The 19,577-nt window shown below is 36.9% G+C and overlaps 2 protein-coding genes across 4 annotated transcripts in view; one reads left to right on the top strand and one right to left on the bottom strand.

Annotated features, from left to right (window-relative positions):
* The window catches only part of LOC127804007 (uncharacterized), a 30,951-nt gene extending 20,856 nt beyond the window's left edge, over positions 1-10,095 (bottom strand). Inside the window, exon 1 of the mRNA XM_052340706.1 lies at positions 9,226-10,095. Within this exon, the coding sequence (XP_052196666.1) occupies positions 9,226-10,011 (786 nt within the window). The 5' untranslated portion in view covers positions 10,012-10,095. The remainder of the gene's footprint in view (positions 1-9,225) is intronic.
* Positions 1-11,978, top strand: part of LOC127804006 (ribosomal lysine N-methyltransferase 3) — a 51,001-nt gene extending 39,023 nt beyond the window's left edge. For 2 of the 3 annotated variants that reach the window (XM_052340704.1, XM_052340702.1), the window contains exon 5: positions 10,841-11,978. In XM_052340704.1, coding sequence (XP_052196664.1) covers positions 10,841-11,530 — 690 coding nt within the window. In that variant the 3' untranslated portion in view covers positions 11,531-11,978. The remainder of the gene's footprint in view (positions 1-10,840) is intronic. The other variant, XM_052340703.1, reaches the window with a different exon arrangement.
* The last annotated feature ends 7,599 nt before the right edge of the window (positions 11,979-19,577 follow it).

Genomic DNA, 19,577 nt, shown 5'->3' with positions numbered 1-19,577 from the left:
TTGCACACTTAGTTCATCTGCAAATCTCTAGATCTTTCTTTTTTAGTTAGCATTATCATCACAATGCTCATCTCCAGTGCCAACAACCCTAGTTTTGCCTAAACCCAACATTCTTAGATTTGTGCTCTACTCATAAGATTTGTGCCCCCTTCTCTTTCATATTGCTAAAGCAATCTTCAACTGGTAATCAAGTTGGAATATTAATATCTCCATAAGGGCTTGTTATAAAATTAAACCAGGGTGAGACACAATGTAAATATGTTGATTATTAAGTAGGAAGAGGGGCCAATTGACCAGTGACAATGAGTCTATATTAGAGGCCTAGGGAAGTTGGGTGCTTGATAAGAATTTGGAGAAGGGTCGTCCTAAATGACCCACACTACCCTCTATAATGATTGTTGAGCTACACTGCCTTCTTAGGTTGCACGGAAACAGAAAAGGGAAACGGATACGATACGGAATGGAAATGGAAAAACGACATTTTTCAAGAAAGTAGGAAACGACAGGATCTCTTTTGTAAATATAATTTTTAAAATAGAAAATTATAAAAAAAAATAGTTATTCCATTTAAAAATAAATATTAATTCCATAATACATTCAAACAAATATAAACATCAGTTCTATAAGTATTACATATTTTAACAGTCAATACTCTGTAAGTATTACATACATAACTTTAAGTATTACATTCTATATATTACATACAAAGTATTGAATTAGAAAAATAAGTATTATATATAATCATTCATGATACATTCAGTGATTCACATAATATATTATAACCAAACAAAACAATATGGAATACAATGATATCTTCACTTACTATCTAATCTACTTACGTCATCTTATACACACACCCCAAAAGATAGAAAAGTAAAACCCATAAAACATGGATACATGTTTCCTTAATTTGTGGGATCCCATAAGTATGGATCCATTGTCCCTATTTCCTACATTTCTACACTCCCTCTCAAGTTGGCTTGAAGATATCTTCCATGGCAAACTTGCTCACTAATTTTTCAAATTGATTTTTGTGTAACCCCTCTGTAAGAGCATTAGCAAATTGATCAACTGTTGGAATGTAAGGCATACAAATTACCCTGTTATCAATTTTCTCCTTAATAAAGTGCTTATCCACCTCAACATGCTTTGTTCTGTCATGGAGTATTGGATTATGGGCAATGAAAATCGCAGCTTTATTATCACAGTAAACCTTAGTTGGTAAGGGAGTGGAGACCCTTAAGTCCTCTAGAAGTCTCTTTATTCACATGACCTCACAAATCCCGTGGGTAACTGAACGAAATTTAGCTTCAACACTACTTTTGGCCACCACGTTTTGTTTCTTGCTCCTCCAAGTGATGAGATTACCTCCCACAAAGATGCAGTATCTCGATGTAGATCTTTTATCAGTAACACTGCCTGCCCAGTCTGCGTTTATATAAGCCTCTATGTGAAGATGTCTATGTTTTCTGAAGAGTAAACTTTTTCTAGGAGTTCTCTGAAGGTACCTTAGAATTCTGTAGACAACTTCAAAATGTTGTGAACTTGGTGAGTGCATAAATTGACTTACTAAACTTACTACAAATGTCATATCAGGTCAAGTGTGGGACAGATAGATGAGTCTGCCCACAAACCTTTGATATTTCTCCCTTTCTACCACATCTTTGGCTTCGACAGGTTGGAGCTTCAAATTAGGTTTGATGGGAGTTTCAGCTATCTTACACCCGAGCATTCATGTTTCAGTGAGTAAATCCGAGACATACTTACGTTAGCTAACAAAAATTCCCTCCTTAGATCTTGCAAACTCCATCCCAAGGAAGTATTTCAGGGGTCCTAAGTCCTTGGTCTCAAACTCATATGCTAGTTTCCTCTTAAGTTCTTCAATTTCTCCCCTGTCATCACCAGTCATTATTATATCATCCACATAGACAATTAAAATAGATTTCTTACCATCACCAAAGTGTTTGAAGAACATTGTGTGGTTTGCTTGGCTTTGAGTATAACCATAGCTTTTTATCGCTTTTCCAAACCTTTCAAACCACACTCTTGGAAACTATTTCGGACCATACAAGGATTTTTTTAAACTGCATACCTTGTTGGTACCAAGGCCCTTCTCAAATCTAGGTGAGAGGTCCATATACATTTCTTCCTCCAAATTGCCATTTAGGAAGGCATTCTTTATATCGAGTTGGTGTAGAGGCCAATCTTGGCCCACCGTGAGAGAGAGGAGGACTCGAATAGAGTTTATCTTTGCCACTGGAGCAAATGTTTTTTGATAGTCAATACCAAATGTTTGGGTGAACCCCTTGGCAACAAGTCTTGCTTTATACCTCTCTATGCTTCCATCTGCCTTACATTTTACAGTGAAGATCCATTTATAGCCTACAGTTGTCTTGCCTCTCGGTAGCTCCACAATCTCCCAAGTCCTTTTCTTTTTAAGAGCATTCATCTCCTCCTTTACGGCTAGCTTTCAATTCGGATCACCTAGAGCATCCTGAATTGTTCTTGGTACATGCAAGTTAGAAATATTTGAAAGAAATGCTTTGTGGCTATTGGACAGTTTTTGAAAGGACAAGTATTTGGCAATAGGATGTTTAGTACAAGATCTTACTCATTTTCTAATAGCAATGGGGACATCAAGATCAGACAAATCAATTGAGGAAGAATTTAAAAGAGTAAGTTTAGAATTACCCTGAGTGGAAGAAGGACCATCATTGGAAGATGCCAACTGCTTAGTTATTGGAAGGATATTCAGATCAATAGCATTTCTCTGAGATTTTCTTCTGATATAAAATTGAAGCTCAGGTTTCGGATTGCTTTGATCCGTTTGTAGTAATTCTTCCCCTGGTTCCGATTCCATTATGATTGGCACATGTGAACTAGACGTATCCTGTTCTTTATTGTTTTGAGCACCAGTTTCCTTGGATCGTTTATTTGAGTGGAGTGAAGTGTCAATCATATCAAACATATTTGGAAAAGATTCAGAAATTTTCAAAAGATTATCTTCTTCTACTGGTTTAGAAATTTAAAAAAAAAAAATATCTTCTTCTACAATATTCTCCCCCTGAAGATGATTTTTGATAAAATAGGGTTGATTCTCCTTGAAAGACACATCTATGCTTATGTGAGTTTTTTTTGTCAAAGGATTAAAGCATTTGTACCCTTTTTTCCTAGGAGCATAACCAACAAAAACACATTTTTTAACTGTTGGATCCAATTTGGATCGAAAAATTTGTGAAATGTAAACAAAGCAAGTATATCAAAAAAAATTTAAAGGTAATTCAGAGTACAATCGACACATAGGAAAAATATTTTTTAAGGAATTTAAAGGTATCTCAAAGTTTAAGACTCGAGTGGGCATCCTATTGATTAGATAGCAAGCAGTTAAAACAGCATCTCCCTAGAGCTATTTTGGGACATTCATAGAAACCATAATGACCCTAGTTACCTCAAGTAAATGTCTATTTTTTCGTTCAGCTATGCCATGTTGTGGAAGAGTTTCACGACATGTTGATTGATGTAAAATACCCTTCTCTTTCAAAAAAACCCCCTAAACATTCATTGAAGTATTTTATTCCATTGTCAGACTGAAGAGTACAAATTTTTGTTTGAAATTGGGTTTCGATCATGTAAAAGAAATCTTTGAAAACACTTGCTATGTCGGATTTCTTATTAAGCAAGTAAACCTAACATAGTCAGTATGATTATCAATAAAAGTTATAAATCATCTTTTACCAGATAAAGTGGTAACTTTTGAGGGTCCCCAAATATCATTGTGAATCAAATAAAATGGTTTTGAAGGACAGTAAGGTTTGGAAACAAATTTAACATGATGATCTTTAGATAAATGACAACTTTCACATTAATACATAGAGCAATCCACTCCTTTAAACAATTTTGGAAACAAGTGTCTTAAATAAGGAAAGTTAGAATGGCCTAGCCTAAGATGCCATTGTATTATTAGATCAGAAACAGAAATTGAACTCTTACCAATCAATCCGTGAGCTTTTTTATTACCGAAGAAATCCTCATTGAAGTAGTAAAGTCCGTTTATCTCTCTAGCACTGCCAATTGTCTTCCCCAAGTTCTGGTCCTGAAATAGGCAATAAGAATCAAAGAAGGTAATGCAGCAGTTAGAATCTTTTGAGAGTTTACTGAGAGACAAAAGATTACAAGTAAGTTTAGGAACATGAAGTACTGATTGAAGATCAATACTTTTAGATATTTTAATAAGGTCTTTGCCAGCAATATTAGAAAAACTATCGTCTGCCATCCTTACTTTCTCACTACCTGAACAAGGAGTATATGAATCGAAAAGATTGGACAAGTTGGTCATGTGATCAGATGCCGTTGAATCAATGATCCATGGAGCAGATTTTAAAGAACTTGACAAGGCTAAAGGAGTTCTTCCTGAATGTGCCAAAGAACTATTAGTTGTACCAGGCAGCGAATTGGACAGTAAAAATGCAAAGAGTTGATTGAACTGCTCTTTGTTGAAGGAACTAGATGTGGAGAGAACGTCCGACATGGTGGCGGTAAGGGTCGATGATCTATTAATTAGTGACTGCACATTACAGATCCAGTCATCTTTCGCCTTTTAATTTGAGTTGGCTGGGTTTGTTGGATCTGTCTAGCGGATCTGGCAGTTGGATTTGGCCTAATGAGTCAATTCTGGTTGACCAAATTTGAAACGGGTTGTAGCTGGGTGGGTCAAATTTGACCCAGATCTAACAAGGATCTAGGTTTGCTAAATACGTGGCCAGCAACAATGGAGAAATCCCACTAGCAATCACAGAAGCCTGCTGAAGCAACGGCAACAATTTTTTTGGAAACAGGCGGCTGGTGGCGGCTAACAGCGATGAAACCACAGGGATCTGGATGGGCTGAGAGAGACAACTCCAACGGTGGTGACGACGTTGTGATTAGAGCATTGGAGAGGGAGTTCAGAGCAAAAACAGCGTTGGCGAACGGATCTGAAGGACGGTGCATGGCAATGTGTGATAGCTGCAACGGTGGTTGGGCTCCGGGGGTTGACCAATCAAAGGTCGGCGATGGCGATGGACAAGGTGGCTGCAGAAGCCCGATCTATGGTGGCTACTAAAGTTGACGATGGTGACTTTGAGGCTGGCAATTGATGGAGGACGATGGTCGACAGTGGGTGACAGTGGCTGTGTGAGGCTGGAACGAAGATGGACGTTGGAACTTTTCTATTCCTGGCGTTTTGACAGCAACGCCAAACCTCTTTATTCCTAGTGTTTTAACAGCAGTAGCCGACTTGTTTGCTAGAAGAATGGCAGATCGAGGGTTGCTGAACTGAGCTCTGATACCATATAACCAAACAAAACAATATGGAATACAATGATATCTTCACTTACTATCTAATCTATTTATAACATCTCATATACACACTAAAAGATAGAAAAGTAAAACTCATAAAACATGGATACATGTAACCCATGAAACATGGATACATGTTTCCTCAATTTGTGGGATCCCATAAAGTATGGATCCATTATCCCCATTTCCTACATTTCTACATATATATACCTACACGATATATTCATATAATATATATCAATACAGACAGATAATATATATACATACATAATACAATACAAAAACTAAAATAAATACATATAGAGAGAGAAGTTGGATGGTCGCCACTGATCGTTGATCGAAGAGCCAACTCAGCCAAACCCTTTGTGTTTGTGAATCAATGGTGGCACCGAGCAACCAGAGTTGCGAAATGATTTGTGTTGCATGGAAATGGTAGCACTGAGCACAAAAACGTCGATTTGTGTTTGTGAATCAACTACGGCTTAGCCAGTTTGTGTTTGTGAATCGACGGCGGCACTGGGTATCAAACACCAAGCGGCAAGGGGGAACAATGATGAGGGGATGGTCAGAGAGATAGAGACTAGGGCAGCCCTCGAATCAGAAGTAATATATGCTAGTTAAAGACAGAATTTTTCCGAACTCTAATCTCGTTCGTGGATGGATGGAAACACGTTTCTAATCTTTTCAACTTATTACGAAATGACCCTGAAATGTTTTTGAGATTGCAGAAATGACTCGAAAATATGTTTTGACATTTTTGGAGTTTTGGAAATGGGAAATGTTTCGGAAATGCTGAAACAGCACCTCCAAGCTTTTCCGTTCATCACAGCTGCCCTCTATAGATCTTCATATGTTGGTCACGGGTAAAAATAGAGGTTTCACCAGCTTTTTCTCTTTTAAACCCAGCTGAATGCAATAATTGGGTGCAGCAGTTGGATTATTTAGAACTGGATTGTGTATAGTTGCTTTTAGTTCTTCTAGTATATGTTCTTAACAAATGGTAGATTTCACTGAAGGTTGTGATACCGAATCAAGCTTTTATATGACCCTTTCTGCCTTTTTTTAGCATGGTAAGCAGGACCCTAACCCATGAAGCTGCCAAAAAACATCTGTAATTACTGGTTTTTTGTTTTGTAAATTTTCAAAATGGGTTGTAATCAGTTTATCTAAACAGTTATGGATTGGTGGACATGTTCGAAGAGTAGGCATAGAAGGTCCATTAGACACCTAAAACTTTTCCAAATGCATACATCATACCATGAACACAATCCTCTCAGACGTCTATTTAACAAGTTCACTTTAGCAACTGTGTTTGGTTGCTCATTTCCGACCTTGACAGTGGCAGCCTGTTCACAAGGCTTAAACACTCTTCTGGCACCGACCACTGTGCTGTCTTTCTAGTGATCACATCAATCTATGGTCTCACTTTCTGGCCATTGTGGCAGTAGAGAGATATTAGCTTGTTCCTGATGTTGAAATTTTTGAAGTTTGTGAATATGAAAGATGGTGATGCTAATCACAACAACAACATCTATCTTAAACAAATGGCACTGTGTTCTGCTGATCGATCATACAATCAAAGAACCCTTGTTTTGGAGATGGTTTTCTGTTGATCAGATTGAGGTTCTTGCTGGAGGACTTCTAAGGCAACACCGGGTCAACCAACAAGAATACAACAACAACAACATATCCAACCTTTATCCCACTATGTGGGGTCAACTACATGAATTCTAGACTTCCATGTATTTCTATCTTTTGTCATATTTTCATTGAAATCCATACACTTCATATCAAACTTTAATGTCTCCCTCAAAGTCTTCTTAGGTCTGCCTCTACCTCTTTTTTTGATTAATTGTTCCATTTCATCAACTCTCCTCACATGAGCGTCTCTTGGTCTCCTTCTCACATGACCAAACCATCTTAGTCTAGTCTCTCTCATCTTCTCCTCTATTAGCACTACTCCTATCTTATTACGAATAACTTCATTTTTAATTTTATCTTTTCTTGTATGGCCGCACATCCATCTTAACATCATCATCTCCGCTACACTCGTCTTTTGCTCATGTTGGTATTTGACTGCCCAACATTCTGAGCCGTACAACAAAACTGGTCTTATAACTGTCCTATAGAATTTTCCTTTCAATTTTAATGGGATTTTATCATCACATAACACCTCCGATACATTTCTCCATTTTAGCCAACCTGCCTTAATTCTATGTGTGACATCCTCGTGAATTTCTCTATCTTTTTGAATCACTGATTCCAAATATCGAAAATGGTCTTTTCTTTGTAAGATTTGGTCTTCCAATTTTATTATAACATCCTCCACTCTTGCATTCTTACTAAATTTACATTCCATATATTCTGTTTTTTTTTCTGCTTAATTTAAATCCCTTAGATTCTAAATTGTTTCTCCATAACTCAAGCTTAGTGTTCACTCCTTCTTTTGTTTCATCCACCAACACTATGTCGTCTGCAAATAGCATACACCATGGCACATCTGTCTGAATATCTTTAGTGAGTTCATCCATTACTAAAGCAAATAAGTATGGACTTAGTGCAAAACCTTGATGCAATCCTATTGTAATTTTAAACGGTTCAGTATCCCCTCCGCATGTTCTGACCCTTGTCTCTGCACCATGATACATGTCCTTAAGGGCTTGTATATAGGCTATTCGGACTCCTTTCTTCTCTAAAACCCTCCATAATACTTCTCTAGGGACCCTATCATAGGCCTTTTCTAGATCTATAAACACCATATGTAGGTCCTTCTGATGATCCCGATACCTTTCCATTAGGCGTCTCAGTAGGTATATAGCTTCCATTGTTGACCTACCGGGCATGAAACCAAACTGATTTTCTGAGACCTCTGTTTCTTTTCTGAGCCTCTGCTCTATTACTCTCTCCCAGAGTTTCATGGTATGGCTCATTAACTTAATTCCTCTGTAATTTTCACAGTTTTGAACATCTCCTTTGTTCTTATATATAGGGACCAAAGTACTCTTCCTCCACTCATCTGGCATCTTTTTTTATTTAAGAATCGCGTTAAATAATTTCATTAGCCAGGAGATACCCTCTTCTCCCATGCATTTCCATGCTTCTATTGGTATATTATCCGGTCCCACCGCCTTATGATTTTTCATCTTTTTTAATGCTTGCCTTATTTCATTTGGACTTATGCGTCGATAAAATATATAGCTCACGTTCCCTTCGGAGTTACTAAGATGTCCCAACCTAACTCGTGTCGCCATCATCATTAAATAATTTTGTGAAATACTCCTTCCATCTCTCCTTAATCGCTCCCTCATTCACTAATACATTTTGATTTTCATCTTTTATGCATTTCACTTGATTTAAATCCCTTGTTTTTCTTTCTCTTGCTTTAGCTAATTTATATATATCCCTTTCTCCATCTTTTATATTAAGTCGTTTATATAGATTCTCGTATGCTTTTGACCTTGCTTCACTAACAGCTTTTTTTGCTGCCTTTTTTGATTCTTTATAATTTTTTTGATTTTCTTCATTGTTGCACTGATATACAGCCTTATAGCAATTTTTCTTATTTTTAATTTTCAATTGCACTTTTTCATTCCACCACCAAGACTCCTTAAGGTTAGGGGCTCTACCATTTGTCTCTCCAAGCACTACCTTTGCTGTGTTTCTCAGGGCATTAGCCATTTCTCTCCACATTTGGTTTGTCTGTCATTCTCCATTCCATTCTCTTCTACCCCTTAATTTTTCTTTGAAGATTAGTTATTTCTCCCCTTTTAAATCCCACCACCTGATTCTTGGATTTTGTTTTATGTGATTTTTTCTCTTCCAATTTCTTACTTGGACGTCGAGTACTAGAAGTCTATGTTGAGTAGTCAAACACTCTCCTGGTATCACCTTACAATCCCTACAACATACCTGGTCCTCTTGTCTCATGAGGAAGTAATCTATTTGGGTGCTTGATGTGACATTTTTATATGTGATTAAGTGTTCGTCCCGTTTTTTGAACCTAGTATTGGTTATGATGAGCCCATATGCCATTGCAAAATCTAGAATAGACTTACCCTCATTATTAATTTCTCCAAATCCATACCCTCCATGTACCTCTCTATAGCCGTTTCCGTCTCTACCCACGTGACTATTTAAGTCACCTCCTATAATCACTTTCTCTCCTCTTGGTATCATTTGTATGAGTCCCTCTAGGTCCTCCCAGAATTTTGCTTTTATCTCCTCACCTAACCCCGTCTGTGGTGCATATGTACTAAAGATATTCATAGTCATTCTTCCTAGAATAACCTTCACCATAATAATCTTATCCCCTATTCTCTTTGCATCCACTACCTCATCTACTAAGCTTTTATCCATAATAATCCCCACTCCATTTTTTGCTCGATCATTTCCTGTGTACCATATTTTATATCCATTTTCTGACAAAAATTTTGCTTTTTTCCCTACCCATCTCGTCTCTTGAAGGCACATAATATTAATCTTTCTCCTAATCATCACATCTACCACTTCCATAGCTTTGCCTGTTAATGTTCCTATGTTCCATGACCCAATCCTTAATCTATGATTTTGTTTTTGGCTTTGACTTTGAATTTGATTTTGTTTTTGATTTTGTTTTTGGTTTTGGTTTTGGTTTTGGTTTTGATTTTGATGTTGGACTAACTTCTTTACCCACATCCGTCCAAGCAAATGCGAGAACCCTTTCTCATTTGTCACTACATCCGGGCGCCGATGCAGCGGCCCTAGCTCACTTGACACTACACGCGGGCAGTGTAGCGAGTCGCTATGAAGGGTTACGCCCACGCCCAAACGTTTTTTCATAATTTGTCTAGAGTTCATGTTTTGGATCCGACTAAGTTTTACGTTGGCTGTCGGCTACCTAACACAACCCTCCTCCTTTATCCGGGCTTGGGACCGGCAATGGATAACATCTCCGGGCGGAGTTGTCAACCAACAAGAATGCCTGAACTATTTTTTCGGCTAAACCCACACCGGGTGATGTATCCATATGGGCCTTCTGAAGCTTATTTAACTACCAATTTGCACAGTCGTAAACAGCAGTTCTTGTGAAGTCTGCTGAGAGTAAACAGTAACCGTGTTTAGGAGAGGAAAAAACCGTTAATGGGTCTTGATATTTTATTTTCTCAATATTGTATATCTGTTGGAAAAATGTTGTAAATGGGTAAATGGGTCTTAGATTGGCGACTTGGTGTTGAAAAGGATTGACTAGTTACTACAGTCCATTTAGGTTCCCATTTTGCAGCTGTACTGAAGCTTATAGCTTCAACAGGTATTTTCCATGACTCACTGATATATATATATATATGGCAATATTATTTAAGTTGCTCTCTCTCTATATGTATTTATTTCTTTGTTCTTCTCCTTTAAGTATTTAAAATGAATAGTTGAGTACTATTGTTGCCACCTTCTATTCCGAGACTCTGAAGTTCTCTTTATAGTGACAAGATGGTGAGTTTTTCCAACTGTTTACTTTTCCTGCATTCAGGTCTTCAATACGTATGGAACCTTGGGCAATGCTGCACTGCTACATAGATATGGATTTACTGAGGCAGATAATCCATATGACATTGTAAACATGGATTTGGAACTGGTACTTGAATGGAGTTCGTCTTTGTATTCCAGCCGTCACAGTCGAAGGAGGTTGGCATTGTGGAGAAGACTAGATTACTCTGGATGTGTGAGCCAGAACTCTGAATATTTTGAAATCTCAGGTAATGGGGAGCCACAAGTTGAGCTGCTGATTTTACTTTATATAATATCATTACCAGATGAACCGTTTGATCAGCTGGATCTCACAGTATCATCAACTGAAGAGAATTTAAATGAATGGTTGAGCATTATTTTGGAAAAAGGAGGCTACATTCAAAGGGAAACAGCTGCAGAAATGAGCAAGGATCTGTTGCTGACAAGAAGTGTATGTGATGCCCTTTTGTCGCTTGCAAATATCCGGGAGAGCTTTTTTGGTTCGAATTCCTTGGAAGATGATATGGAAGCACTGAATAAGTGTTGTTGCATTAAGGAGAGAGAGTTGTATTACTCTCTCATACTGCGCATAAGCGAGAGGAGGATCCTTGAGAAACTCAGAATTTATGCTGCTGAAAGTGCTCAACTATCTGCAACTGGTCAGAGTAAGAGAGCCTCTACGATGAGGAAGAAGATGAAAACAAGAAGATGATGATGGTGATGATATTAAACAGTTTGATCTTGTGGTAAGACTACTACTACTCACTCACTCTGCTGCTATTGTTATTTATTATGCCTTTTGCTTTACCCCTTCCTTTCCCTTTGCTGCCCAACACACAAGGAGGAAGTGGGCTACTCCAGCTGGATGTCCGTTCAGCTGCTTACAAGAAGGAGCAAATGAATGGAATGAGTGGAATAGAAGAGAGAAAACTGATGTCAATGAGATTTGGTTGGATTGGAGTAAGTAATCACTGAAATTATACCCAGTTTTTGTATTTGTTTTAGAGCTGTCTGTGGAATTGTATGGAAGATTTCTTCTCCTCTTTTTTGGCTATGTGAGCGGAGATTCACATAGAGATTCAAACAAAACCCCCTTTCAATTATATTCTTGCAACAATGAAAATCATTCCATGCTTCAACCCAGGCATTACTGATGCATTTGTTAGTGGCATAACACTTATGGCTCATCTAACCACTGCCCACTCAACTAATCTAGTAAATTAATTATTCAATCAAGGAACAATAAATGACTTGATCCTTCTATGGTGTGGCCCATGTCCACCCAACAGAAGACCTAATTTTTTCTCTGATTGATGGTGGACGAAATTCATCTATAATAAATGTAGACTGATCTAAATTAACGGTTAGGCACCTAAGAGGGTTGAAATCTTTTGTACCTTTAGATTTTAGTATTTATATAACATGTTATATGCCTTCCAAAATAAATGGATAAAGTGGATTAGTGAAAATAAGCGAAAAAATCGAAGGAATGAGACAATGTGGCGGGAGCCCTTGTGCGCATGGCAACAACCCACCACGCTACAGCACCTTCGTGTCTGTGCGCCCACATCCCTAGGTGACCCTCACCCGAGGATGCCTCGTGCGGCCCCATGTTGCTCGGCATGACCCAGTATGACACCCCCGAGTGACCCTCACTCGGGGGTGCCATAGGTGTGCCCTTGTGCCCACGCCCACAATCTGTGCGCCATCACCCTCGTGAGACCCAGTCAAAATTACTTCCAAGTTACTTGACGAGAAAATTAAGTCACCTTACACTTGGTAGCCTCTTTCATCATTATAAATGGGGGGGGGGGGGGGGGTGTCCTCCCCCATTCGATATGTAATCTCTGACATTCCCTTCTTACATCCAACTATTCTATACTTTCGCGAGACAAACTTAGGCATCAGAGGGTCTACATCGAGATACTCATTCGTGCCCCTAACTGATCTTCTTTCCAAACAGATCATCCATTGATCGGAAGAGACACCCATTGCTATCAATCCACCTTGGAAAACCCATCCATCACTGTCGCTACCTCTAAGAGAGTCACCATCGCTCCAAATAGTCACCCATAGTTCAGATAGTTCACACGTGAGTCATCCTAAGGTAGTTTTCCATATCTAAATTCATTGTTGTAAACGAACAATAACAATTGGTGTCGTTTGTGGGAAACAAACAAAAGGCTGAGAAGCAACTCACTCGTCGACACAAACTCGAAGCAACCAATAAACCCTTTCTTGTGGTGCTCAATCACCCTAATGAGAGACCATCTCCTGTGTGAAAGATTAACATCAATCCTCCTATGAGAGCCAACTACCCCTCACCCATCAATTCTCCCATGAGGATCAGCTTCCCCTCACCTATCAATCCCCTTGTAAGGGTCATCCATCCCTCACTCATCCACAACTGCCCTTACTAGGGCCTCCCCACCCCTTGGAGATCCAATTCCAAGTTTAGCCCTTCAACACCTCACATGCCCTTCCAGGACCCTATTTTCCTAGGCAAATCGGCTCAAGTGAACAGATCGCATCTATGGTTCCTCGAGCTAAGTACGAAGCCCTATGACAATAGCGCGCTGATGGAATGCAAGCCTTATGTTAAATGGTAGGGATGTGGTAAAGTTTGATTCCCTATGACTCGATGCAGGCCACCTTGAGGAGGTTTATACCACAAATGAATTTATCACATGGGGCCCGTTAAGAGGTACCAGGAAACAACTCTTATCATGAGGCCATTCTTGAGACTCATTCTCAATATGGTCCTTCTCGAAACAATCAACCAAGGCCCCCCTACATGGGGGGCTCATGCCCAAGTTTTTCCCCGATAGGGAAACCAAGAAAGGGTTTATCGTCGAAGGGCAAGTAAGCGAAGCCCTCATAGGGGAAGTACTCTAAAACTATGGCCAACACCCTCATGGAGAGGGATTGGAGCTCTCCTAAACCAGCAACAATGGGGAATAATGAGACTGATAACAACCCTTCGACCTTTAGTGCTCGAGAGGCGATGGACATAAAGAAAATGATTGAGAAGGTGCTTCAACAAAATAAGTTCTTATCGGTCTCAAAGGAGTAATCTCGAGGGAAACTTTCATTTGTGGCAGATGTAATTGGGAAGCCATTGCCAAGGAAATTCAAGATGCCCCAAATAATCCCTTATTCTGGCAAAAACGATACTTATGATTACGTGTAGAACTATGAGTCTTTGATGATGCTCCATGGATGGGATGATGAGATAATATGTTGGGCTTTTCCCTTAACCCTAGTCGGACATGCTCAGGTTTGGTTGAATAGTTTACCCGAATTAGCAATCTCTTCCTTTGGGTAGCTAAAGGTAGAATTTACTAAGGCATTCGTTCTTAACAGTCGAAGGAAAAAAAAAAATTACATATCTCTTTAGCCTTCGACATGGAGCCAAAGTGACCATTTGTCAGTATGTGGATAGGTTCTGAAATGTCACCTTTGAAGTTTATGATTTATCGGTTGAAATGGCAGTGTCCACTATGTTCCAAGGAACACGATTAACCTCCTTGCTAAAATCTCTATCCCTATATCTGTCAAAGTCTTTGGCATATTTGTTTGTCAGGGCAAATAAATACATACACTATACGGAAATAATGAGGACTATGGCAAGAGATGAAGACAGGGAGTGGAAAAGAAATGAGCAAGATGTTGGAGAAGATCTTACACGATTAACCTCCTTGCTAAAATCTCTATCCCTATATCTACCAAAGTCTTTGGCAGATTTGTTTGTCAGGGCAAATAAATACATATACTATACGAAAATAATGAGGACTATGGAAAGAGATGAAGACAGGGAGTGAAAAGAAATGAGCAAAATGTTGGAAAATATCTTAATTGTAACGATCTGTTAACGGGGTTTAGGTCGCTATGTTGATATTCTTGCATATGTTATACATTTTTATTGATCAATGAATTTGAGCCATTATATTTAATGTTTGAAGATGGAATGTGCATGATTATGATCAACCATGTGTGAAATTTCATGAAAATTGACTTTCGTGCACATTTTGTAATTTTATGAAAATTTAGGGACTAAAGTGTAAATAATGAAGAATTTAAAAATTTAGGTTCTTGAAGTTTTAATGACATATTTTCGATGCATAATTAAAATTGTCGACCATTTATAGTATTTTGATTATTGAAATAACTATTTTATCGATTTTGGATAAAATGATTATATTTCCTCCATTAAGAGTTAACGGAGACTAAAATATCATTGTGTGTGGAAGTATTGATAAAAATATATATATTATTAAAAAATTAATGATATTTTACTAAGGTATTAGTTATAAGAATTATTCTCATAATGTGATTATTTTTATATAATATTATGTGTAATAGTATATTATATTAAAAGAATTAATAAAATAAAAAATTATTTAATTAAAAATAATTAAAAAAAATTAAAATAGTGGAATGGCTAGCATATGATTGGGGAAGTTTCAAGTGAACTTTGTCCATATATATATATATATATTATTATAAATTAAAAAAATCGCCAATCATTATGAAATGAGCTTATAAGTAAATAGTAAATAGTATATATATAATATATTATATTATTATAATAATAATTTAATATATATAATTAAAAAATGAGACAAGCGAGAGTCATGGAAGGTTATGCGTTGTGTATATATATATTATATAATAATATATTAAAAAAAAAGAGCTGGCAACCCCTCTTCCCCTATGCTTATATAAGGTGTGACTCTTCTTCTTCTCATAATTTTCAAATTCAGTTCCAACATTTTAGCAACTCCATTCAAGCAATAATCAAAACAAAAGCATCTAAGACAAATTCCTAAACCTTTTTTTCATTTTGAAAAATTTGTTAATTTTGAACTTTTGTTCTTTTTTGAATACTTGATGAATAAATTTGATCCAAAAGCCTAAATAGGGTTTGGTTTACTCTATATTTCTAAAGGAATGATATCTCTCTCATGTTGGGTCTTCACATTTAAAGTAGGTGTGATTGCATCTTGTATGTCTATTAGTCAATCAGGCATGCATTTGTTGATTTAATGCTATGGTTGACTACCATTGGGGCTACATGTGTGTTGTTAATATACAAGCATGGGCGTGGTGGTGTGTATAACATTTGGTCATATATAGTTATGTGCGTGGAATATTTGGAGACATGTGATCATGCACGAATTTATATATATTTACGAGTTGATATGTGTGCATGATAATTACTTTGCTCATTTATTATTTTGTGCGGCGAACTATGTTTGTCGATGACTAAATTGACGTGAAATGGAGTAAACTTTGAATGAAATGAAGCATGTGAGAATTGCTTATAGGAATTGAAGCGGAGACTAACCACAACTCCTATGTTGGTTATTCCGAGGAGTGGAGAGAAATTCACAATATACAGCGATGCTTCCTACACGGGACTGGGTTGTGTGTTGATGTAGGACAAATGTGTGAATGCATATGCCTCTAGATAATTGAGGAAGCATGAGATGAATTATCCTATACATGATTGAGAATTGGCAGCAGTTACTTTTGCACTTAAGTCTGAATATGAGACAACAACGATGGGTGAAATTGTTTAAAGACTATGATTGTGAAATCCTATGCCACCTAGGAAAAACCAATATGGTAGCCAATGCTTTGAGTCGGCGTGAAGCATCAATTGCAACAATGATGGTGCATGAATGGATGCTATTGAAGCATATGAGTGATTATCTATCTTTACTCACAAGGAAAGACCTGTTGTGTATTATGGTGCAATCAGACTTGACTGATCAAATTCGACTCCAACAAAAAAATGATGTGAAGCTGGCAAAGGTCTTAGTAGATGCGGAGAAATTCATTCCCTTGGGGTATAATTTGAGGGAGCGACGACTTATTGTTATGTCATGGGCAGATTTGTGTGCCAGATAATAGGGAGATAAGACGAGATTCTAGCTGAGGCTCACAAGGCACGCTATACTATTCATCCAGGTACGACAAAAATGTATCAAGATCTACGACGCCAGTTTTGGTGGGATGATATGAAAAAAGATGTGATAAAATTTGTTTCGCGATGTTTAGTGTGTCAACAAGTAAAAACAAAACATCAAAAACTAGTTGGCTTATTGCAATCGTTATCGATCCTAGAATAGAAATGGGATAGGATTTCTATAGATTTTGTTACGAACCTGCCTAGAACATTGAAGGGTCATGATGCAATATGGGTTATAGTTGACAGGTTAACAAAATCAACGCACTTTTTGCCAATTAAGAAGACCTTTCCTTTGGATCGCTTAGCTAAGATGTACATTGAAGAAATTGTGAGATTACATGGGATTCCGTCTAGCATAGTATCTGATTGCGATCCTAGGTTCACTTTTCATTTTTGGAAAAATTGGCATGATGCCCTAAGGACTAAGTTGAGGTTTAGTACGGCATTTCATGCACAGACTTGTGTGTAAACAAAACGGACTATTCAAACTTTAGAGGATATATTTAAGGCGTATGTGTTAGATTTTCATGGCAACTAGGATGATCACTTATTGCTAATGGAGTTTGTCTACGATAACAACTACCATTCCAATATTGAATTGGCACCTTATGAGGCACTTTATGATTGACCTTGTAGATCTCCTATTTATTGGGAAGAGGTAGGAGACATAGCAGTGTTAGGGCCAGAGATTATAAAACAAACATCTGAGAAGATTTGGACCATTAGGGCCCGACTAAAGGCAGCTCAAGATAGACAAAAGAGTTATGCTGATAAGTGGTGACGTGACTTAGAATTTGTCATCGAAAACCATGTATTTTTAAGTGTGATATTGATGAAAGGCATGCAAATATTTGGGGTCTCTAGAAAACCCACAGGATGTCATTGATTATCAACCCCTAGAAATCGAAAACGACGCATCGTATGAAGAGTTGCCTACTAGTATTCTGGATCAAAAGGAGAAAGTACTAAGAAATCGATATATTCTTATATGAAAGTTTAGTGACAACGTCATAGTCTAGACAAAGCTACTTGAGAATTAGAGGAAGAAATGAGACATTTCTATCCTCATTTATTTAGTCAGGTGAGAATTTGGGGAACCAAATTCTGTTCAGGAATGGAGAAATTGTAACGACCTGTTAATGAGGTTTGGGTTACTCTGTCGATATTTTCGCATGTGTTACACATTTTTATTGATCAATGAATTTGAACCATTATATTTAATGTTTGAAGATGGAATATGCATGATTATGATCAACCATGTCTGTGTGTGAAATTTTATAAAAAATGATTTTCAGGCACATTTTGTAATTTTGTGAAAATTTAGGGACTAAAATGTAAATAATGAAGAATTTAAAAATTTAGGTTCTTGATCCCCTAATGACATTTTTTATGAGTAATTAAAGTTGTCGACCTTTTATTACGTTTCAATTATCGAAATAATTATTTTGTTGTTTCTGAACAAAATGACTATACTTCCTCCATTAAGAGATAACGAAGACTAAAATGCCACTAAATGTGAAAGTGTTGATAAATATATATATATATATTATTAAAAAATTAATAATATTTTATTGAGATATTAGTTATAAGAATTATTCTCATAGTGTGATTATTTTTTATATAATATTATGTGTGTAATAGTATATTATATTAAAATAATTAATAAAATAAAAAATTATTTAATTTAAAAAGATTAAAAAAATTTGAAATAGTGGAATGGTTGAGCATATGATTGGGGGAAAGAGGAGGCAAGTGTGTATATATATATATATATAATATTATATTATAAATTAAAAAAAAAGTTGCAAGTTGTTATGAAAGAGGCTCACATGTGAATAGTAAATAATATATATGTATATAATATTATATTATTATATGTTAAACATGGAATGAGTGCACATAATGTGTTAAGTTATTTTGTAATGATTTGATTCTTATTACTTTACATTCCTTTTAAATTATATTTATTGATTCTTGTAGTTTATACTTGCTTTAGTATTATTCCAAGTAAGGGCAAACAAAGGTTGAGGGTAAGCTTAGTAAAGCTTGATTCTCGTGGTATAAACTTGTGTATGGAGTTGAAGGCTAGATGATGTTAGTCCCCAATTCAATCACTGTACTCGGTTAGCCCAATTTCAGTCTACTACATTGGTAGCTATAGAAGGATCTAACGTCATTAGACATTCTAAAAGGGTGGATTCGCCTATAAGAAAGAATTAGGATGAGTTTTACCAATACCATGGAACTCATGCCCATTCCATTGATTGATGTCGAGAATTGAAAGATCAAATTGAGATGTTTATTTGAGAAAAACACTTACAAAGATATGTACAAAAAGAAGAGGGAAACGACGAAGAGCCATGAAAAAGGGATGAGAGACCTGAATGACAGAATTCCCCTCTAGATAATGAACCAACACACCATGTTATATACTGTTAGAAAATTATGAGCTGATCATAAGCAGCAAAAAAAAAATCTAATTTTATAATATCACATTTTTTAAAACATACGATTTAGAAATCAAAGGTATAAACGAAAAATTACCTCAAGACGAATACAAATTTCGTTGTAGATAACCCGTCGTATAATCTCCCACATGTGAGATGTTAATCCACCCAAAATCGCCAAGATTTTAGGAGAAAATGACGCAAAAATTTTCTCTAAAATTTCCATCTGATATGATATAACTAATTACGTTGTTGTAGGATGAGTTCTACCAATACCATGGAACTCATGCCCATTCCATTGATTGATGTCGAGAATTGAAAGATCAAATTGAGATGTT

The sequence above is a fragment of the Diospyros lotus genome, chromosome 6 (assembly GCF_014633365.1).
Source record: "Diospyros lotus cultivar Yz01 chromosome 6, ASM1463336v1, whole genome shotgun sequence".
NCBI classification, from domain to species: Eukaryota; Viridiplantae; Streptophyta; class Magnoliopsida; order Ericales; family Ebenaceae; genus Diospyros; species Diospyros lotus.
This window is presented reverse-complemented; position numbering and strand designations above follow the sequence as displayed.